At 40.1% G+C, this 22,584-nt stretch overlaps 3 protein-coding genes across 7 annotated transcripts; 1 reads left to right on the forward strand and 2 right to left on the reverse strand.

Moving 5' to 3' along the window:
* Window positions 1-4,764: 4,764 nt before the first annotated feature.
* cebp1 (CCAAT/enhancer binding protein (C/EBP) 1) lies at window positions 4,765-7,408 on the reverse strand. Its single transcript, XM_079575848.1, has 3 exons — window positions 7,213-7,408; window positions 6,593-6,841; window positions 4,765-5,094 (listed from the first exon to the last, which is right to left on the reverse strand). The coding sequence occupies exons 1-3, from the start codon at window positions 7,213-7,215 to the stop codon at window positions 4,792-4,794; spliced, it is 555 nt and encodes a 184-aa protein (XP_079431974.1). The 5' UTR covers window positions 7,216-7,408; the 3' UTR covers window positions 4,765-4,791.
* Window positions 7,409-7,706: 298 nt separating this feature from the next.
* Window positions 7,707-10,787, forward strand: ngdn (neuroguidin, EIF4E binding protein). The gene is made up of 11 exons (XM_079576540.1): window positions 7,707-7,751; window positions 8,008-8,067; window positions 8,141-8,212; window positions 8,310-8,447; window positions 8,530-8,614; window positions 8,694-8,746; window positions 8,830-8,935; window positions 9,045-9,219; window positions 9,805-9,958; window positions 10,524-10,587; window positions 10,667-10,787. The coding sequence occupies exons 1-11, from the start codon at window positions 7,731-7,733 to the stop codon at window positions 10,684-10,686; spliced, it is 948 nt and encodes a 315-aa protein (XP_079432666.1). The 5' UTR covers window positions 7,707-7,730; the 3' UTR covers window positions 10,687-10,787.
* Window positions 10,788-12,123: 1,336 nt separating this feature from the next.
* Window positions 12,124-22,380, reverse strand: pabpn1 (poly(A) binding protein, nuclear 1). 5 transcript variants are annotated; one of them, XM_079576603.1, is made up of 7 exons: window positions 21,528-21,702; window positions 20,476-20,584; window positions 20,331-20,395; window positions 20,146-20,252; window positions 19,968-20,055; window positions 19,502-19,662; window positions 12,124-12,689 (listed from the first exon to the last, which is right to left on the reverse strand). In XM_079576603.1, exons 2-7 carry the CDS (start codon window positions 20,549-20,551, stop codon window positions 12,494-12,496), a joined length of 693 nt encoding a protein of 230 aa, XP_079432729.1. In that variant the 5' UTR covers window positions 20,552-20,584; window positions 21,528-21,702; the 3' UTR covers window positions 12,124-12,493. The 5 variants fall into 5 exon arrangements, with proteins under 5 accessions (XP_079432729.1, XP_079432726.1, XP_079432728.1 ...); XM_079576600.1 differs by lacking the exon at window positions 21,528-21,702 and adding an exon at window positions 21,938-22,380 and having other exon boundaries at window positions 12,125-12,689; XM_079576602.1 differs by having other exon boundaries at window positions 12,125-12,689; window positions 20,331-20,398; window positions 21,528-21,701.
* Between the last annotated feature and the right edge of the window lie 204 nt (window positions 22,381-22,584).

Below are 22,584 nucleotides of genomic sequence, written 5' to 3' on the forward strand. Positions count from 1 at the left end.
CCACCACTGAGTGTGGAGTGAATGAATAATGACTACTATGTAGTGCTTTGAGGAACTTGTAACACAGGCTTGTAAAGTGCAATACAAGAGACAATACACATAGCAACAGAGCAGTACACATTATTATTATTTATTTATTGGAAAAATGTTCTCTAATATATGCGACTCGTGACCGGCCGTGGGAGCTGAATTTCAGCCCGCCAAAATGAGTTTGACACCCCTGGTCTAGTTTTTCAAACCTTTTCTACACCAGTGGTGCCCAATCCTTTTGTCTTATGTATCGCTTGGACCTCCCTTGTGGCCTATACTCCATGTACCCCGTACCTCGAGGATGTTGATGATTATTTAAAAAATGGGCAGCTAAACTACTATTCATTAGAAAAGACAATGTCACGTGTTCAACATAAAGCTAACATGTCATGTCATTGAAATACCTTTTCATTTCAAAATGATGTTCAAATAGCATTCAAATCATTCCAAGTACCCCCTAGTCCTTCTTAGCCCCCTTTCCATCGGAACAGACCAGTTCAGTTCACTTGGGACTGGGTCATTAGTGAGGGGCGGCCCCTTTAAGTTTGTGCTTCAAGTGTCTTTAGGTAAAGTGGTCTGGGTCGTTATGGGAGTGGTCAAGGACATTTATATTCATGTAGTAAGAACCACAGCCTGATGTCACTGCTTTAGTCCTGCATAAAAACACCTTTGTATCTGCTAAAACTGGCCATTAGGGGCCTTATTAGTTTTTTTAAATGTATTTTACATTTGTGTACAGCAATAGTAAAAAAAAAAAAAAATGATGTGTAAATAATTTCCAAAACCAATGAATATAATAGACTCAATATAGCCTGCCTTTATTTGTTTTCTTTCATGTCTTTATTTGATTTCTTTATTTGAGCAGTTTGGTTGTCAAGTATCAGGAGTATAATATATAATTTATTTAATGTTTTTGCATCAAAATGTGTATAGAGATGGCCAAAATTGTGATCGGTCTGGCCGGCAAATTTACTGTAGCACTTTATTATGGCTTTTATTATTGATGGTTGTTTTGTACTGTGTTTTAATGTTTTTTATATTTATTGGAGCAGCAGCAGCTGATGACTTACCCAGGTGGATTAAGTGTTCCCCCAGGGCTGAAGGGGTCTGGGACTGGAGCGGTTTGGACCCTCCTTTGGGCGGAGCGGTTCACTTTTGGCTGTGGAAGCGTTCTGGTCCAATCCGGTCCGCTCCTATAGAAATGCCCCTCTTGAATACGCCCAGGGGTCCCCGTATCCCTGCACTACTGTGTTAAACAAGCTCTCCATTGCACAATAACCTTTGAAGCAACCATTGTTTGACAATAGAAAAGGACTTTCTCGAAGTCTCAAAATATTCTACACAATTACTAAAATATTTGACCAACCACGCGCCCACCTGACAAAATATTTGAGTCCAACCTCATTAAGTATGTGACCTTCCTAGTACCAGATCAAGATCAAATCAGGATTTAACTGCCATTCATTTTTTGTTTTGACTAAATTCTGTGTCAACTGTGTGTTTAAACCAGGAAAAAACACCTTCTTACTCAAGTTACTAAAGTATACATGAAATTATCTCTAATTAAAAGATATACATTTGCAATGCCCCCAGAAGAAACTCAAGTACCAGCAGGGTACACATGCCACAATTTGAGAACCACTGGATTAGGCCAATCTGAAAGGTATATGTAAAAAAAAACACTACATGCATATCTCACCCCCTCAGATTTTATACATCCACATGAGAATTTGTATTTTCACAACAGCTCAAATAGTAATCTTAGAAATGAAACAATATAAGCAGAAAGTGCTCATGCTCATCTGGAAATATGTTCACATTTACAAACATTAGAATAAGAATATATGAATTTCAAATATACAATCATACAACTATTATAATATAAATGAACAATGACCAGTGGAGCATTGACATGAATGACAGTTACAGTATCTGTCACAGAGCGGCGTTAAATAGAACATGGGTTCCTGTAACGTTCACTGTGGCGGTGGAGCTGTGAGAGTCTCCTTTGCTCCTCTACAGTCCAGAGTGGGCGAGCAGGATTGCCCATGATGGAGAGCAGTTTGTCCACTTCCCCTTGTAATGAATATGTAACATGCAATCTGTTGTTAAATGGTCAACACAATTTCTAACACACTATAACCTCTGGCCATGCTATACGTTATTTGGCAATGTTCTGAGCCAAACTTCCCTAAATCGAATATGCATTAACATCTTGCACATCTGATCTTTCTCTGCCTTGAAAACGTATTGTTGATGTATTGTCTATCAAACAACATGCCATTCAACGGAAATAGATAGATAGATAGATAGATAGATAGATAGATAGATAGATAGATAGATAGATAGATAGATAGATAGATAGATAGATAGATAGATAGATAGATAGATAGATAGATAGATAGATAGATAGATAGATAGATAGATAGATAGATAGATAGATAGATAGATAGATAGATAGATAGATAGATAGATAGATAGATAGATAGATAGATAGATAGATAGATAGATAGATAGATAGATAGATAGATAGATAGATAGATAGATAGATAGATTCAACTTTCTCAAATCCTTAGCTCCCGTGACTTTGAATGAGGTCATGAGGAACTTCCCTTATTTAGGTGTGAGCACTTTGTCCGTGTGAACCTGTCTCTCACCTGACCTTTATTTGATCAAAAAGCTTTGTTTCGTTATACGTTTATTTAATGGTTTGCTGTTTGTCGTTGAGTAACTCCATAGATTTTGGGTGAAATACAGAGTTTCTTCACTTCAGATGTTGCAGTCCTCGGACCACAGATTTCCCCACACGGCGCAGCGGACATTTCAACAGACACTTCACACAAGAACTGTCTCTGCACCACTGACGCATGGTACCAATCGATTACCTGTATCAACTTTAAGCCTAAAGAGTCAGTGATTGTTCAGCCAATGGCCATGTACAGGTGGAAAGATTTATTAGGAAATATGAAGCATGAAATTATTACACATGAAATTATTCCTTCTTGATTATAGCACATATAAAGGAGAAATTTTTCAGCAGTAGAAATAAAAAGTAAAACTAGTCACAGTATATTAATTACATTACATTACATGTAGTAGTTACATTACATTACATTACATACATAAAGTAGTGAAATATGTTACATGTAGGCTAACTGTGTCATTGCATTAACAAGCTATAAGAGTTCATTTTAAATTTGTCATATAGACCACATGAAACACAAATCTTTACTTGGCAAAGGTAAAAGTAATACATTAAACAACAGGCCCCAACATCAATACTATATTCTGGAGCGGAAAAAGGAAACCTTTGGCAGCAGGAGAGCGTTCTTTAACCACTACTATTAGCAGTTTTTTTCCTTTGTAGGAGTACTGTGCTGTTCTTTGAATGTGTGACTGAAGAAATGATCGAAGTCACGACTTAAGGATGTCTGAATAGGTCGCGTTCACAGAATTCAATAATCAGATGAGGAAACATTTTTCACTAGAAACTAGGGGTGAGTCACTGCTTCTGAAAGAAATAGCCAAATATAAACTGCATAAAAGTAGTTACTATCTGGGTCCACAAACTGGCCTTTTTAATATTGTATCTTAGAGTTCTTTCAATTCCGGGCAACACTTTATTTTACAGTATTTTAAACTAAACTAAATTTAGTACAATGTAATGGGCTCTGTAACAGTGTGTAATAAGTTGTACCTATGGGTTAGATACACAATGGAATAATATGTATTTGTAGTCTGTAAGTACATAAGGTAATAAGACATAATTGTAACTCTAACCCTAACCTTAAACTCTAACCCCATCCTATTACATCATGTACTTACAAAGTACTAATACAAGTCATCCCATTGTGTACATACTACATAGGTACAAGTTATTACAGATTGTTACAGAGCACATTACACTGTTCACACAACTAATACAAATAACAATAATAGTTTCAACTGCTCGTGATTATGTTGTGGATGATTTTTAGTTTCATGTGCATAGGCCAAGCACAAATCTATTACACCAAATTCAACTGTCCACCTCTGAGGATGAAATCAAGTGAACCTGTGGAATTTATTTGGTTGGTCTGTCTGCCCCTTTACCCCTCCCTGTGATGTTCCCTATCTCTGCGTCCCCCCCGGTGCAACCATAGCCACAGGAAAGCTCTGGCAGCCCCGAAAGAGACAGATACCATCTTGTCTCTGCGTCCCCATCTCCGGCCTGCCCTGTGTCGAAATCACGCCCATCCCACAGAAGGGAAACCGCTGGTGAACAACGGTCTCCGTCGTCACATCCGTTCCTGTGGTATTGGGTGCAGCGGATGGTAAACGAAGGGGCAGATTCACCCCCGAGAGAGGACGCAGTGAAGAAAGAAGAAAATGTACAGCGATGAGGCTTAATGATAGGGCGCGCTGTTTCATAAAGCCATTTGCTACTAACATGTAATCACACATGTACCATCAATTTAGACAGAAGGACAGGTATGCGATTAGGTTTGGTAACAGAACTTGCGCCATCTTGATTATACAATGGTACAAACAATTGGACTGAACTGCCTGTTGTGAAATGCCGTTGGGCAAGACAACTAGTAAGTAAAATTGTGAAGTTAAAGGTGGATTATTAGGCAATGCCCCAATCAAATCCCTGGTCACCTGCTGTTCTCTTTTTAATTATGAGGCTTTTCATATAATTGTATCTACAGTATTAGGGGACATAAGCACATGTATGGACCTGAATGTTAAAATGAACTTTATAAATAATACACAGTAGATTCAGATGGAGGTGTCCCCGGTCCCCTCCTCCGCTCCCTGCATGTGTCTCTGGGACAGCAGGTGTTTGAGAGTGTCCAGCTCCTGTGTGAGTTGTCCTATTCTCAGCTGCAGTCTCTGGTTCTCGTCCTGCAGCTGCAGAGCCCTCTGCTGGGTCATCATGATCCGCCGACGCGCCTTGTCCCGGCTCTTGCGCACCGCGATGTTGTTCCTCTCGCGCCGCAGACGGTACTCGGGGCTGTCCTTGCTGATGCTCCGCTTGGCCAACGGGGCTCGCAGCGAGGGGTGTAGGAACGGGGAGTAGTCCTGAGGAAACAGGGAAACATTTCAATCACACAGACCTAGACTTAGACTAACTTTATTGATAGACAAGGGGTGTTGCATAGTCAAAGTAGTTCAATATTAAAACAATCTTACGAACTGAGGAAGCTCTAATAGAATCAAATAAATATGAAACATTTAACAAGTAGTTGCAGAAAATGAAGCAAAATAGGTAAAAAAACAGAATTATTAAAAAAATATTATAAATAGTATTACATGTACAAGAGGTCGGACTGATGAAGCTAATACAGTGAAGCACTGACTATTTCACTGCATGTGGTCCTATAGCATTCACTATAGATAGTCTTATGAGTCAGACCTATTACCTGCATAAATAGATTTGCAGGAAGGAAAAGTACTACTCAAATGTTAAAGCATCATTATTAACAGATGTGGCTTATGTAAAAAAAAAAAATCCAGATTTTTATGCAAGGTTTATTCTTTAAAAAAAGAAAATGCACGTGTATTTAAAGGTGCAAGTCAAATCAATAGTTTAGTCTCTTGGGTGAGAGTTTTCCACATTTTCTAAAGCCATGACATGAATGAACATTATCAATGTAATTCCCTTGGTTTCCGATGTTTCTAGACTTCAGACAAAGAGTTAAAATTTCACAGGGGAATGAAATTGCATCGTCATTTGTTCATTGCAAGTAATACTGTACGGACTTGAACTGAGCTAAATAGAGCAAAGGGCTGAGTGACAAGCCCAACAAATGTGCATATTGTTTCCTTCATATTGATTAATGTTTAAGTTCACTCTTCCAAACATACATTTCTTTACAATTCTTTGCAAATAATCAAGATCAAGAAGTCATGATCAATCCAGCAACATTTTCAGGTGCAAAAACTTAATCAAGATGTTTGTTTTCGTTACGACATAAATATTTCAGAACAATTGTACAATCATTAAGCACTTTTCTGAATATTCATGTGCCATTTGAGTTGCTTCTTTAAGCTATAACCCGGATTATACTACTTACATGCATGAATGGAATCATTTGCCAAATATACTGTGGTAATGATTCCACTCGTGCATGCTCAGACTAGTCCTCTGGCCGAGTGAAACACTGCTGTCTGGCTAAGTTGTCATGTTAAAGAGTTAGATGGTTTTTGTGTTGTAATAATTCTTCTTAGAAAGCTAGTTATTGTATACAACTATCTTTGCTTATCGTTGCTTTTTGCTTCTAAAAGCACATTTTAGAGTCACTCATGCAGCTTTTTTAACATTATTGAATTAAGTGCCAAATGACTGAACAGTTATCTCGATTTTCGATTTAGCTTTATTTTTTCAATATACAAAATGGCTTTTCTTAATATACACACTGGTATTGGTTAACACTGATACATTTCCATTTCTATCCTAACTCCAAGTCATGTTCTGGTCCTCACACATAATTAACTGATGACCTGTCAACTCATAAGCCCCATTAATGACCATACTAGAAACCATTACATATGAAACAATAAGAGTATATCCACCCACCTGTTGAGGACTATGGCTCTCGTGATGTGCACTGGCCGCTGTGTTGGAGGTGTTACTGAGGCAGGACGTGCTGTAGGGCATGTAGGACAGTCCCATCATCTGCTCGGTGACCCCCCTGTCGTCAGGCCTGAGCCCCTGAGCGTACGACAGCAGGTCCATCTGAGGGTTTCCCGACGGAGAGCTGTGACTCTGCCCCTGGTATGAACTCACCCACTCCTGGATGACAGAAGACACCCGCGAATCAGACATCTAGAAAGAAAAGAAAGTGACAGAAAATATGTAAAATGTCATTATGTAAAAAATAGAAAAATAAAAATCATCAAATATTTTGTGCAGCCCATAATGGATATCATGAGATCCTCCTGCACATTTAAAAATAGAAATGAGAGGAGAACAGCATTGTACTTTTTTCAGGTAGCTTTTAACATATTTTGTAAACAAATTTGACTTACAGGTCTATTGAAATGGACTTTTATGAATTATAGCCAGCAGTTATTTGTTAGCATACTTTTTCCAGCATTAGTTATTCTTTAACACATGTATCAAAAACTTACTCTAAAATACAATGAAAACAAACAAAATACATAATAGTATTTAATAAGTTAAATTCTGTGACTTACCATGACGATAGCAGAGCCCCAGGTTCCTCTTTGACACTCTTGAGTGATGAACTATGGTTTAAAGTGGAACAGACAGGTGTAAGTCGGACCCATCCAACACTCCCCCTTGACTGTCTCTCCTCCCATCACTCTCTCACTCTCCTCTCGTCTTCTCTGGACTCGCCCAAGATGTTGTGTAAACATCAAATCCAAGAAGACAGCAAGGAAGAATTTCACAATTATTTTTTACAATAACCTGATCGCTATAATTTCCTTTTTAATTAAGGCATAAAAGTTCGCATTATCCACATGTGAAGAAAATTCGTTTCTGCACCACATAAACGTATTATATTTTTTTTATTAGAAAATATACACACATAACACAAACTACAAAGAAGACAGAACCTTACTGCAGTTGATGTAATGTCAATAAATAAATAAAAAAAAAAATAAAAAAAAAAAATACCGTATATCGATCTGCATGTGCCGAATCTGCTGCGGGGTTTGGTCAGGCTTCCGTAGAAAGCATTGCGATCAAAATGGCGGCCTCTGTTGACAACGTGAGTGGATATTTGTGCGCAATTAAATCGATTTAATCATATTTATTTTTTCGTTTTGACACTTGTAGCTTGCGTTGATATTGTGGTAGTTGCTGTTCCTAGTCTGGGAAAAGTGTGTTCTCTGTCTCTAGCCGAGTTTACTCGTTTTGCTACTAGCATGCTAGCTAACTTTTACTATAGGGCTATTATAACATCCGTTCAAGCTTGCGTGTATGTTTCTAATGTGTATGTTTATAATTAATGGGATTTTTTATAGGATCTGATTGAAAGTGACCTGCCAAAAGCTGTTCAGCTGCTAAATAACCTCACTGAGCAGGTGATTATTATCCAAAACAAATTCAGATCTCCCAACACTATTACATTTACTTATGACAGATGTATCTCTTTAGGTGGTTGCTATCACAAGTCATGTACAAGAACTCCTAACTAAACTGAAAAATGGGGCTTTTAAGACTTCAAAGGTTTGTGTGACACATTTTGAAGATCACTTGTGTCTAAACCAAAAAAAAAACAATAGTGTAAATAATCATATTAAGGCTGATCTTTTGTCTCATTCAGGGCCTCTCATTCTTGGACCTGAGATATCACCTGCTCTTGTTTTACTTACAAGACATCACCCACTTGATCAGCCTCAAGGCCGAAGGAGCTCAAATCAAAGACAGTGAGGCTTTGGAGCGGATTGTCACAGTGAGAACGGTAACATTCAAAAGATTACCACAATAAACCAATACAGCGTTGCAGAAGTTGTTAACTCTGTGTGTGTCTTGGTAATGGTAAGGTCCTGGAAAAGATGCGACCACTGGACCACAAATTGAAATACCAGATTGATAAACTAGTGCGCACGGCAGTTACTGGCAGTTTAGGTGAACACTTTAAAGTGCATTTGATAATTTTGGAGCCACTATTATGTTTGTTTCCTAACCTCAATTTTGAAACTTTTAGCCGAAAATGATCCTCTACAACTTCGACCTAATCCTTCAAATCTCGTCAGTAAGGTAAGGATGTTATGGTTAGTAGAATTTGGGATCAATATATATAAATAGATAATAAATTGATAAATTGATTGATCTTATTTCAGCTTAGTGAATCAGAGTCTGAAGAAGAAGACAAGGATGCCACAACTAAAAAAAGCCTTCCGACTGCCAGGAAATATATACCACCCAAGATTGCCCCAATGCATTATGGTAAGACAATAATAAATTGCCTTTGACCTCTTTTAACGTGAGACAGTTTATTCGGAACACGATCAATGGAGAAATGTGTATCTTTCTATTGATAATGTGGTTCTTCCAGATGGAGATGTGACGGAGGCAGACAAGAAGCAGGCGCAGGCAGAGCGTATGCGACGCGTAGCTCTGAGGAGCTCAGTGATCCAGGAGCTGAGGCAGCAGTACAGCGACGCACCGGAGGAGATCAGGGACCGGCAGGACTTTCAGAGCGAGAAAGAGGGCCGCGAGGAGAGGCACAGGTATTTTGATAAAATATTGAGTGGTTAGAACCACTTTTTTGTTTGGGAATCTTGTAATTAGTAAATCTATCAAAACAAGACAGTTCAATACAGTTCAATACAGCCATATAGTCATGTAAAGTGTATATAGAGAATCAAATTTGTGTTACTCACAAACCCTCAAAAAACAGTATACTGGCTCGGGTTATTTTACTTACGCATGTTTTTATGTAATTAATTAATTAATTAAGTGATTTTTTTGTGATTTAATCAGTGCATGGATCTGTGCATTAATGTCCCGTTATTACAATATTGTCAATAATGTCTTGGTTTTTCTTTGTATTGAATGGATAGCTTGGATATGGTTGAGATCTCAGTCTTTGTTTTCAAACATTTGGGCAAGTGCTAATTAACGGCTATCATGACAATTTGTTTTGTATCATAGCAAACTAGATAACACAAATAATGTGTACATAAATGGTTGTTGCATAGTAGTATCTATTTTTGATATATAAGTGGGATGTTTCGGGTAAATTAGTATACATTTTACGGACTAAAAACTCCACTGCTAATGTAATTGGCTGCTGATATCTGCTCTCTCTGTAGGAAAAACTATGAGGAGTCAATGATGGTCCGCCTGCAGGCGTCTAAAAGTCAGAAAAATTCCAAAAAGAGGCGTGTGATGGGGATGGCTGGGCAGCTCGGCAGTATCACACACTTCAGCGACATCTCTGCGTTAACAGGTGGAGAGCCAGGCCTGGTAAGTGTACAGTTCAGGAAAGTAACTAAATACAGTGCATTATCTGCTATTATGTTATTATAAGCGAGTGAGTTGATGCTTTCCTTATTAAACTAAAGCAAACCTACATTATTCAATATTTACTAAAGTTCAGGTTATTAAATCATTAGTACTTGATAGTTTTGTAGAAGTCTGTGGAATTTTTACTTCTGGAACCAGAGAGGGTTTCGAGGTGTGCGGACTGTTGAGCTTCATTGGCCTCAATAAACATTTGCATGAAAGTGGATTAGCACTTTAAGTTTCAATAGATGTGTAAAGTTTTATGTACTTCCACACTTAAGCAGTTTTAGTAACTCACTTTTGGCAGTATAATTGGCACAGGCTACGCTGCCTCTACACTTGGCCGTGTTTGGATACAGTACAATTTCCTGTCTAAATTTACAGCCAGAAGACTAATGAGGGCTGAAGTAATTAGGCTGTATGAAAATGATTGTTGCAGAGGAAAAGTCGAGCTTTAGGTTTATTTTCCACTTCATGGCAGTGCTTTAGCAACATGAACCCGCTTAATAGTGCTTTGTTGTTGTAGGACGCGGACACTGCCAGGCCAAAGAAAAAGAAGAAACTCATGAAAAAGAAAACCAAAAGGAAGGGTGAGAAAATTATTTTTAAAAGCTACATACAAATGCATTGCCAATTAAATCTAATACCTATCTTTTCTTTTCCTTGTAGCGTTCAAAAAGCACAGATGAGCTTTGGTCTCCACAAGTCTGCAACTACTTCTCAAAATATACTGTCTTACTACCATGTACAGAATGACTTTTTCATATGGAATAAACTTTTGTTCGTTCTATTGTTCTTGTTTTTTGCCATTAGGTGGCAGTCATGTTACATTTCCCAACTCTTAATGGTTACTGGCCTCGTTTTCTCTTGCATTAATACAGTACCAGGAGCATTTAAGGACAGGCACATTTCTTTGTATGCAACTCAGAGGTACATAAACTGTGTAGAAATATTACATTTACAAATACATAAGCAACTAATTGACTTATGTAAAAGTGTCAGATTCAAAATTATACTGAAGTGTAAGTACAATAGTATCTACTTTAAAATGTTCTTTTATAAGGGCTGTATTTTCATGAAGGTCTGAAAAAATGTGTAGCTGATGTGTTTAACTGTATTAAAGAACTTTACTTTTGGCTGTTATGAATCCATTTAAACCCTTATTCAAATATTTTTAATCCAATTAAAATGAGTGGAGTTGATAGAAAAGATATCTGCTCTAAAATGTACTCAAGTAGATAGTATTCACACATTTACTATTTATTTTTGTACTTTGTTACACACTCGTTCAAGATAGAATATGTTTAAAGTACTAAAAGTTAACCTTCAGTAAATGTTGAACTTAGGTAGTTCTCAAACTAGTAAGGGTGGGGTTTCTTCAGGTGGTACTTTAATTGGAGATCAATTTCATTTAATAATACCTTGAATTTGTACTTTGCACTTTACATACAAATCTCAAAGTGCTACAACACAAGTGAAAACTAACAACAAAAGCACACAATAGGTTAAAATATCAAAAAGGGAATAGAAGTCCTCTTGTAAAAGTTTCCAGAGACTGTGGGGCCCTCAGGTCTAGTGGTGGGGTGTTCCACAGTTATTCATGCTAATATTAATAATAGCTTACACTTGTAATGCCAAGTTTCTTAAAGTACTGCACTGTAGTCATTCATTCACTCCATACTCAGTGGTTAGCTACAGTTATCGCCACAGCTGCCCTGGGGTAGTCTGACCACACGAACCACTCGCACTACATTCACCCAGGCATGCTCGTGTCCCCAAATGGTCTCCCAACCTGCCCTTCCAGCTTAGCTTCAGAGATCTGACGGGATGAGGCAGAGCAAAGGCGGTCTGGACAAACAAAATGCTGTACAATTGATCTAAATTTCTCAAGTGTATAATTGCTACCATTACTGTTTTGCAAGTTTCAGCCCCCAAAAAAAGTAACTCCAGAGAATTCTAAAGCTCAAACCATAATAACCACAAAGAAACGCAATCATTTTTACACAATGTCTTTATTTTTTTTTCTAATTACAGACTCATGGGATAAAAATAAAAATGCAAAACATTTTTTTCCCCCCCAAAACCCTCTTTTTTTTTTTTTTCAATAAAAACAAAAAATCTCCACACAAACCCCACCCCGGACTCTCCCCTCCCTAAAACAGCTCCGGCCCACTCTTTATTTAAATTAACCATTGCCATCAGCTCTGACGCCCTCCTCATTCAAGCTGTGACTGCACTGTGCCAAGTCAGACCGACGGCGCTAAAAGGTCCACACTGTACACCCCAAAAACTCCCTAGTCTCTGGTCCTGCCATCCTCTCTCACATTAAGCCTGCCTGCCTTTAGCTCCGCTGGCATTATATAGAAACTTATTGTAACTTTGGCCTCTGCCATAAGGTAAGAGCCTGTGTAAATTGTATGTGTTTGGGCGCGTATGCCTGTCATGTCGTCATTTGATGCGTGAAAAAAAACGAAAGGACTAAAAAAAGATTCGTCATCAGCGCTTGCTGTTGTAGTAAATCCCCCCTGCGGTAGGCCTGTGGTCGCCCTGACCCCCTCCCCCGCCCCCCCACACGGACAGGATGGGGTGAGTGTGCATAGCGGGAGCAGAGAGTGAGAGGGACGCCGCCGAGACAGTAGGTGGCGCCGGTGCCACCTGGGGAGGGGTCGTCAGCCGCCACTGGTCCTGAAACCTGAAACGACAAGAAGTTGTCTAATATACAGACAGAGGAGGGGGACAGGCCGGGACGGGGAGGGGGACAGGACAGAGGGGTAAGGGGGACAGGACGACGGGATACAGGTCTGGAGATGTAGCCCGAAAAAAATTCACTGATGCCTGTCGAAGATGAGAGTTGAAGCCATGCTAGAGGTGGTGATGAGTCCCAAAATTGGATCAAGAAAATAAAAGATTGTATGGCAATTATCCAGCTGAATACTGACGGTCCATTACTGTCCTGAGAATAAAAAATGCCAAAAATGAAGAGAAAGGGAAGGCAGTAAAGATGAGGCGAAGACAGGGGTGGAGGAGACACACAAGGGTCAAAGGGTGAGGAGGTAATGGTAAACTACAACCATAAACTTAAAACAGTAATCCACTACTTCCACAGATGTACAAAATATTAAAAACAAAATCATGAACACGGTATCCATTCTTGTTGACCCCCTTTGTTCGTCTTTTCTCTTTTCTTTTTTTTTTGTTCTTTTTTTTTTTGGGGTGGCAGTGGAGGTGAGTGGGTGGGCTGTGATGGTGTGAAAGCAGGTGGTCACAGCCAGACCAAAGGACACACAGCTGCAGCCTGTGATACCGAAAACTTCACAAACCCTCCCCTCTTTTTCTTTTTCCTCTTTCCCCTCCCACAAAACCAACAAAATAAAAAGAAAAACTTGCCACATTGTTGTCCTCTCAATGGCCAACATACAGTTTACCTTACCAGGGGTGACTGCCGCACCAAGCTTGGCACACGCACGCTCACACACACCAGTCTCTCTGTCAAGGAGGATTTTTTTTTTTTTTTTTCATTTTTTGTCTTTTTTTTTCCTCCTCCTCCTTTCCTCTGGGTATTTCTTCTTTTATTGTTGGGGCAGGGGGGTAAAGGGTTGGGCCTTGTCATTGTGTGTGTTTTTTTTTTATGGGAACAAATGGGGGAGAGATAATATATGGGGACAGGGAATGGGTGTTTAGTAAGGGGAATACCACGATGTAGTTCGCCCTCGGCCCCTGGAAAAGAGAGAGAGAAAAAGAGGGTGAGTTTTTTTCTGTTTGGCTTAAGAAGACACACCAATTTCCATGGCGTTAAGTTGTATAATTATTAAGTGTGCAAGTGTCTGTCAATGTGCACCTGAAGCTACGCAGGCATCCCAGTATGGTGCCTTTGACAGTGTTGCAAGTGATGGGGGGGGAGAAAAAAAGGCTACAGTAAGGATACAAGAAGCTGAAAGAGCAGCTTTGAAGAGGGAAAGTTTCCAGATATTCAAATAATTATCGGTGTGTGGGTGTGAGGAGGGGCAGCAAAGGCACTCTCTCCCTCTTTCTCTCTCTCTATGGGTCTCCGCTGCTGGGAGGGGGTCACTGTGGGGAAAACTTTAGGAGGACAAACAGCACCACATTTATATCCCCAGCAAAGACAGTGCGCACACACACACACACACACACACACATACACACACACACACGCACGCACGCACACAACTGAACTGACCATTCAGAGGGACAGGATAATGAAGATCAGCAGTGACTATCCACTCGGGTAAATTTGTCATTCACATTTCCTATTGACACTAAGGTATCGAGTCTAAAGGCTTTCCAGAAGCTAATAAGCTATGGGATTATTTCAGTCCATTGTTTTCATACAAATGAAATGTGCATAGCCTTTTAGCTTCCATTAATCCCTTAAATATGAATATGAATTTGGAAAAGTCAATGTGGATAATAAACAGTCGATAGTCACAGTTGAGCTCCATTAGATTCAGACACGCAGGACAAATTCCAGTTTTCAAAACTTTTTGAAAGCCTCAAATCCCTAAAGTGGGCGGGACTACAGAAGCTGTCCCACACCCTTTCCATGAGTAAAATTTAGCATGACTTTTTCTCTTACTTTTCTGAAAAAAAATCTATTAAGAGTTCAACAGTAAGGTCTATATGCATAATAATAATGGTAATGTTGATTTATTGACAAATACACAAACTGTAAGACTAAAACCAGTTTGGAACTGAAAATAAAAGGACCATCAGCACTAGATCAAGTCCTCGCTCAGTGACTGAATTTTAGAAGTTCTTAGCTGTCAATGAGGAATGGCATGTTTGCATATGATGAAACTTGCACGTCTTCATGCAGCAGCTTCAGGTTACCACCACCACCACGTGTGCATCTAATGTTACCTTTAAAAAACCCACCACTGAGGCAAATCAGGTCATTACTGAGCATAGTGCATTTATTTCAATTAAAGACCAGATTAAATACTTGGCCAAATGCTCTTCAGCTAAGCACGTGATAATATGATAGAATCTTATTTTCAAGTTTTGAGGTGGGCGGGACCGTTGCACTCCATTAGAGAGTTCTGAAGAGGCAAGTTTTGAGAAATGATATTTGGCCGAGGAATCCAATCACACAACTTTCCATCTCTCTCACACACACACACACACATACACACATACAGTACATACACACGCCGTTCAGTGGCAACAAACAGAAAAAAAGTAGCTGGGACTGAACCAGGCTGCAGGAATGAACCCTCGTTTCTGGGAGTGAAGCTGAAAAGGAGTGTATGCATCATGTAATGGTCATGAACATGCAGGGCACACAACAAAGTAACAGAAGCACAGCCACGGGATAATTATAAACAGACGACAGAACAAGATGTGGTTCAAAATCTCAGCCTTTTGCAGAAACCAACTTGGGACATGGACCAAATCTTTTATAATGGTAGCGCCTGATTGTGCTCCCTTGTTTTATTGTAAAAGATGCTAAAAGGTGAAAGCTGTTACTGCTACATATTTGCTCAGTGTGGCCTGGCCCTGAATAAACCATTTTTGGGTCAAGTCAGGTTAAATATGCTTTTCTGTTTTTAGTTTACGCTCATCTGGCATGTGTCTGCTTCCATTTACTTGCTATCTTGTCAAGTATTATCCAACATGGCGACTTTCGTACAGAGCCACTTTCCAAAGCTTATTGAGTTTTAACGGTCTCCTATTTAGCCTGACGTGCCAATAACCTTATCCGTTAAAAGTTGTCAGGCTCAGAAATCTGATACGTGCTAGCTCATTACAATTTGTGGCCTTGTTGAGACTTCAAGAGAGATTTTAAAAGTGAAATTGGGTGCCAGGCGTTTAATGGAGCATCATTCTTGGATAGTTTTATTCTTCCCAAGTGGGCCAGAGCTAGAGGCATTGATTTTGGGTTTTCTTGGATGTGCTCCCACAGCAAGACAAGGCACCAGTGACTGAAAACCATTAGAGCTTTGAACATCATCAGTCTGTCTCTGCTCAATGCAGCACCAGCTTCCACTGGTCTACAGACGGACTCCTGATTCACCTTTCTGCTCCAGTTAAAAGATAATTATGCAAAAGGGATCCGCTCATTTGTGTTCCATGTACATTTTTAGTTATAAAACATGATATACCATAAGGCTTGAAAAAAGAAAATGCATAAAACAGGACCTTGAAAGTAAGAAGTGGTTAATAACAAGTGCTCAGCAGCTGTTACTCAGCCTGTGTTTCCTGTGGGTGATTCCTGGTCAAATACATAATGGGTTTGTCAATAACAGCACAGTGGGAGTATTAACTACAGTCTGTGTGCAACTGAGAGCAATCAATATTTATCACATTAAATCATAGGACTGCTATAAATATTGGGCTGAGTGATATTATGCAGCACCCAATATTTCCTTCTTGTTGGCTACTTTTCTATTATATCATTGGCAACGTATTAAAAAACTTGCTAATTATAAAAGGTTGAAACTGAATAGTATTACAATATTTTCAAAAGAAAGTCAATTTCAATGTTTTACAGTAAAATATTTACTTCTGAGATCATATTATTGCTTTATTTATAGAATATTTATTGCCTCTTTCTGGAGGCAGGGGCAGGTATAAAACACAGAACAGACAATGGCCCATTGTGTCTGTGTCCGCGCCACCTTGAAGTTGGAGTATTTCAAAACACAAATAAATCTGACTTCAATTAACAATGTTCTCAATAACCATTAGCGCCCTCGAAGCAGTGTACTCTAGTATTTTGAAAGGCTCCAGCGGTACACAAACCAAAAAAGGCTGGTAACCACTGCGATACAGGATAATCCATGGACAAGTAGAAATGTTTAAATTCCTAAAAACTTCCTTTTTTTTTTTCATTTTGCCAGGTCACATAATAAAACTGTCGAAAAGTTTTTGCAGGGGAGAAATAAACCACACAACATTTATCTTAAACTCATGTTCATAAAAAAGTCTACTGAAAATACTTAAATGTTGTACATTTATTCAAAAGGGTCACCAGACCCCTTAGATCTATGTGACATACAATGATGGCATTAATATTAAGTGGTCCATGAGTTTTGGTCACTGAAGAGGATCAGCCCTCTGTCTATTCTCTAGCGGAAAAAAGACAAAAAAACAAACAAACTTGATCTATAGTCAATAGTAGAGTCCCGATCAGAAGTTTAAGACCTGTTGAAAAAAGGAAAAACTTCACGTTCTGCAAGGTTTGATCTTAACAAGGTTCCAAGTAGAACTTCAATATGGAACAAGAAGAAATGGGAGAGAAACAAAAAAACATTGTGTAAACGTTTCATTGAAAACAACAAATAAACTGAAATAGGCCTCTTTGCAGCTGATCAAAAGTTTAGGACCGCATGCCTTTAAAGGGCCTTAATGTGGGTCGAGCATCGTCCAGTGTCCAGCCAATCAGATCCTCTGGCTCAGTGCAGGGGACATCTTTTGGGGTCTTCCATTGACTTTTTAATTCCATAACCCTGTTATGTTTTATGAAATTCAAAATGGCCGTTTTACTCTGTCCCACCTCAGCAGTGATGGCACGCTGCGAGAGGCCCTGCTTATTTCTGCCTTTGCCCTCAGCACATCATGACAGTGTGAATACCTGAAGCCACATTTATGCACAGATTTGGCCTTTTAAAGAAATGTGGTCCTAAACTTTTGATCAGCTACAAAAACAGACCATTTTAGTTTTTAATGTTTTCAATACAAGCTTTACTCAAAACGTCTTTTGTCTCACTCCCATTTCTTCATGTTGCTTTTTGAAGTTCTAGTTGGAACCTTGTTGAGATCCAACAATGCAAAATGTGAACTTTTGCCATTTTTCAAGTGTCTGTAAAAGCCACTAAAGACTTATTCATTTGGTCATTATTAGACCAACATAAAGCCATAAGGGGAAGTAATGTCTGAATTCGGAAAAATAAGTCAATGCTGAGATTGACATTTTGCCAAATATGTCAACATTACTCTTGTACCGTCCAGCCCTAACTATTTACTATCACGTATCTCTTTATTCCTTTAACAGCAGTCATGAAGATAACTTATGGTGCCTTGTCCTGGCTGCAGTGCTAGCATCGTTGCTCTTTGGTATGTGCGGGAGTGGCCGGGGCGAGCACGCAGTGATTAGAGAGATTCTGACCTTGAAGTCCAGACACAATTAAAAACAGAAGAAACTAAAAGTATGGTCCAGCCTCGATAGAAACACACTGTACCGTCTTCACTGACAGTTTAACGCAGAGTCACGGCAACAGTGAAAGTAAAGTTGAAATAAACAAAGAAACAAAGGATTATCGCAGATTGCACTCAAGCTTTAAGACAGCCAATTATTGAGGAAAATATACTGGAAAACAGGCGAAACGTTAGGTTTTTCGCAATGCTCCCAAAGTGGGTTTCCAGACACTTATCACTGAAGATTAAAATCAGAATCTCTCCACTTCAAAGCCGAGTGCATGTGTAAGGAGCTGGCATGCTGCTTTTATGGCGCCATTGTGTTTATGTCAGTGTGAGATAAAATAGAGATGGCTCAGTACAGTCTTAATGCCTATTGTGTCCTTGTAATTAAACACTGACAAACAAGAAATAAAACAGAGGAAAAACAACCATGTAATGTTTTCATTTCCAGTGTCAAGAGCCAAGACAGTTAATGTGTGCAAAGCAAAGTCGAACGGGCCCTGACTGTGACGTCTGGAAGAGATATCCATCAGATTTCAATTCAACTCATCAACACAGTCATGGCCCTGTTGCACAAGTGTGAAAGAAAAGCCAGAAAGCTGCCGAGACCCACTGGTCAAATGCCAGGTCTTTTCTAAACCTATTAAATTCAGTCCCAAAACAAATAAACACTACCATATTTATGAGTTCACATCTTGAAAGCTACTCCCCTCCCTAAACGCTGTGTCGGATTAAAAATTGCCATTACTTATTATAGATTCCTCTCGGAAGAACTCAGGGATACCTTTGCACTTCCTGTAATCACTGAGTAGCAGCAGTGCTTCAACTCTTAGCACTACAATTTACAACATGTTTGGAGGAAGAGTTTCTTCACAAAGCATATTTATCCCTAACCAGAGGGGGTTTGACTCTGGACTCTGTGTGAAGCACTTAGAGTCGTCCTTATGCAGAAAAGGTGCTCTGTTTCTTTAATTGTATTTAGTTGCGCAGCCCGATTTCAGGAACTGTTCAACTGTATCCTTATTTAATTATATCAAAGTTTCCTACAACAACATCCAACCAGTGTGGCCTAGAAATAGGATTTTTAATTTATGTCAACATTTTCTCTCACAAGCTTCTGTGGGACACCTTATTGACCAACTCCACGCAGCTTCCATCAATCCAAAACAACTTTGCATCGATCTACATCCACCAAAAACACGCTCCTGATTCAGCCGAGACTTACAAGGACTGACCATTCTCGATTCTTTCCTCATTTCAAAAAAGGGAGAAGAGTAGACTTCTTGTGTGTGAATGGTGTGGTCTGATGCATGCAGGTGGGGGTGACGTCCAGGAACGGTCTCTTACCTGAAGGCTCTTCCTCTGCCTCTGGGGGGAGTATATCCGCTGTAATAACGTGCGCGGGACGTGAAGCTGCCTCCTCCTCCTCCTCGCGACCTGAAGCGCGCCCTGGGGAAGCCGCGGTCTGTGGTGCTGATGCCTGGTCTGTTTGTCCGCTTTGCACCAACCTGACAACAGCAGAGAAACAGGACGGTCAGGTCAAACTACAAACTGAACAATACTTAAAATTAAAGCTCCACAAAGTATTGCCAATTTTGAGTTATTAAAACACATTTTGTTTTGTATTTTTTCTACAGATTATGCAATACATAATTAAAATACCCAAATCCCTTCCATTGAACTAAGATTTACATACAAAAAGTCCAAATGTAGTCATATTTTTTAACTTTTATGGTTAATATTACCCACAAAAAGCTTATGAACTTGAACCACATTGGTGAAAACTCTATAAACTATCAAGAAATTATCTGACCTTTATCTGCCTTCCTCTGAAGAGAGACTCGTCCAATGCCATGGCCGTCCGAACAGACTCTTTGTCTGCAAATTCAATATATGCAAAACTGGAAAACAGATAGACAAGGGCAGACATGTGTCAGATAAAAATACCCAGTGCTACTGAATATTACACACTTTCAGTATTGGAGACGTACCCCTTAGGATGCCCTGTGTATTTGTCACATAGAATGGTGACTCTGTTGACTGAACCACAGCCGTGAAAGTGAGCCTCAAGCTCTTCTGCTGTGGCGCCATAATCCACCTGAGAACAGAAACAACATACTCAGCTGATGCTTCACAAGACTCAGCATTGGAAGTACTTTGCTTTATTGTTACTCACATTCCCAACATAAATTGATCTGCCATCTGCTTCGATCTTTTCTTCAATGGACATAATGACAGGGCCTACTGCACAAAAGAGAAATGTTATAACTGAAACACACAGTTGGAATGATCATGATGTGAACATTGATTGATGACTGTACCTGGCGGTGGACTGAGGTTCATCTGTTTCTCCACCTCGTTTTGTAGCTCCTTCAGCTTCTCTGCCTCTTCCTCCATCTCTCTCACTCGGGCCTTGATCGCCTCCAACTCCTGAAAACCAATGTTCAGGACAATTTTGATAATTGTGCAATGCTACAAACCAAGTTTAACTAATTATACTCCACACAATTATTTTAAACCACCGCGGAGACTGCATATATGAGACATTGTTACAGTAAACAGAACAATGCAGGCCATTGAAAAAGCAGCTCTTCTTGTCAAGCTGTGGTGCACTGCAGCACAGTGGGAGTCTACTATATCCACAGTCTACATAGCCAGGGGCTCACAATTGTGAGGAAAAAAAAAAAAAATCGAAGGATTAGGCCATGTGTGCCCTTTTATACTATTGTATGTTTCTGACTACACCACTCATGTCATCATGGCATGTGGCATCAAAGACAAAATTGTTGCAATCATTTCAAATTCGGGCATGCTGTCCACACATTTTTGGCATATGCTCTGCTCCCCTCTGATCCAGCAAAATACTGATGGATGCAAACCCAACCCCTAAAAACACAGCCCCTTGTATGCTGCTCGCCCATTCCTTAAGCCTGGAGTAGACTGACAAACCGGGAGTAACCCTGCGCCAGTGTGCAACGCATCACTATGCACGCCCAGCAATCAAGAAAAAAAATATCACTGTTACAACAAAACGATCCATGAATGTGAACCGGGTGACGTCTCAGCTATAACAATCAAGCACTGGCTGTTGAATAGACAATTAGCTACGTAAACAAAACATATCATGTAGTACATAGGTAAGGTCTGCAGAGGTGTGGACTCCAGCTCAACGTGCAAATGAAACATATGACAAGACACTGGATTGCCAGCTGTCAGCAGATCCTGTGGTCATTTAGATGCGGCACAAGTCGCTGGTGATCAATAAGCCGACACCAACCCGCATTGCCCCGTCTTTGCATGGGCACACATCTGACATGAAATGCAGCAGCGGTGACTGAAAGCATGGACAAACTAGAAGCCACAAAAAGATTACCGTAAGCTGCGCCTCGCACTGTGGCTGCTAATGACGACGGCCTGTCCTACCCTCACCCCAGTCTGTCGCCTGCATCTCCGTCTAGCTTTTTTTTTTTTTTTTTTGCAACCAGGGTTTTCTTCCCCTCTGCCCGTGCAGCCCCTGGCGCAGAGAAACTGGTGCCGCTGTTGCGCCAAAATGGCCGCCAACAACGCGCATGTCACCACCCACTCCCACTGGTTTCACTGCACTGCATGAACCACAATGGCGGACAAAACCGACATGGCGATAGCAGTAACGCATACGGCATGTGACTCAAAATTGCTGAAAGAAAAACGCTACAATATGCCGTGCGCTTGTTGAAAACTGAAATATAACCTTGTTGTATACCGTTTTTGGCATTCATATCTAACACAACACCCTCAGCTTACCGGGTCTTCAATCGCGGCCTCTCCTTCTTCTAACCCCGGCTCCTCATCTCCCACGCCGGGGTCTTCTAGTTCGGGGTGTCCGGGATCTGAATCCAGCAGGGATTCGTCTGCTAGTCCGTTCCCAAACTCTGCCATCGCCCTGGTCCGGCGGTACCGACGTGCCTCGTGGCTAAACCTACACTGGAGGCCCCGGCTCACACACTGAGCGGGCGGCGAGGGGGAAACCGCGGAAAACGCTACTCACCCAAGTTAAAAAAGCCTAATAAAATCCTAACTACACGTCTGACCGCTACCGAAACGCTTCAGTGTAAACGAGAGTCGTGGTTATCCCCTCCGCCTCGCAAAAATACCATAAATTAATAACAGGGTACGTAGTTTTATTAAGTTAAACGTGTATAAAAAGGCGAGGAGTCGAAAGCGGTAGCGTTGCTTCGGTTCGGAAATGGTAGGCAGGGGCGGGGCCACGTGGATTCCATAAACGTTGGGCATTCCGTTCGGGGAGGGGCTAAATTAAAATACGAAAATAAGAAAACCTTTTATTTTATTTTGTATTTATTATTTCGATTTTCTGTCATAACGTATGCATAAACCCCAAAACTGCAGCTAATACCTAAAACATATATCCCCGTTCCCAACTCGCGTGCCCT

The sequence above is a fragment of the Gobius niger genome (genome assembly GCF_951799975.1).
Source record: "Gobius niger genome assembly, chromosome: 18".
Lineage (NCBI taxonomy): Eukaryota > Metazoa > Chordata > Actinopteri > Gobiiformes > Gobiidae > Gobius > Gobius niger.

What these genes read in the sequence shown, in the direction of transcription:
- cebp1 (XM_079575848.1), bottom strand. An exon ending in AGAGCCATAGTCCTCAACAG is followed by an intron (nt 5,095 to 6,592) that starts GTGGGTGGATAT and finishes CTGTTTCCTCAG; the next exon opens with GACTACTCCCCGTTCCTACA.
- ngdn (XM_079576540.1), top strand. Translation starts at nt 7,731, where the DNA reads ATGGCGGCCTCTGTTGACAAC. An exon ending in TGGCGGCCTCTGTTGACAAC is followed by an intron (nt 7,752 to 8,007) that starts GTGAGTGGATAT and finishes GATTTTTTATAG; the next exon opens with GATCTGATTGAAAGTGACCT. An exon ending in GGCCGCGAGGAGAGGCACAG is followed by an intron (nt 9,220 to 9,804) that starts GTATTTTGATAA and finishes CTCTCTCTGTAG; the next exon opens with GAAAAACTATGAGGAGTCAA.
- pabpn1 (XM_079576599.1), bottom strand. Translation starts at nt 22,072, where the DNA reads ATGGCAGAGTTTGGGAACGGACTAGCAGACGAATCCCTGCTGGATTCA. An exon ending in GAACCTCAGTCCACCGCCAG is followed by an intron (nt 20,399 to 20,475) that starts GTACAGTCATCA and finishes TCTTTTGTGCAG; the next exon opens with TAGGCCCTGTCATTATGTCC. An exon ending in GGCAGAGGAAGAGCCTTCAG is followed by an intron (nt 12,690 to 19,501) that starts GTAAGAGACCGT and finishes TTGTCGTTTCAG; the next exon opens with GTTTCAGGACCAGTGGCGGC.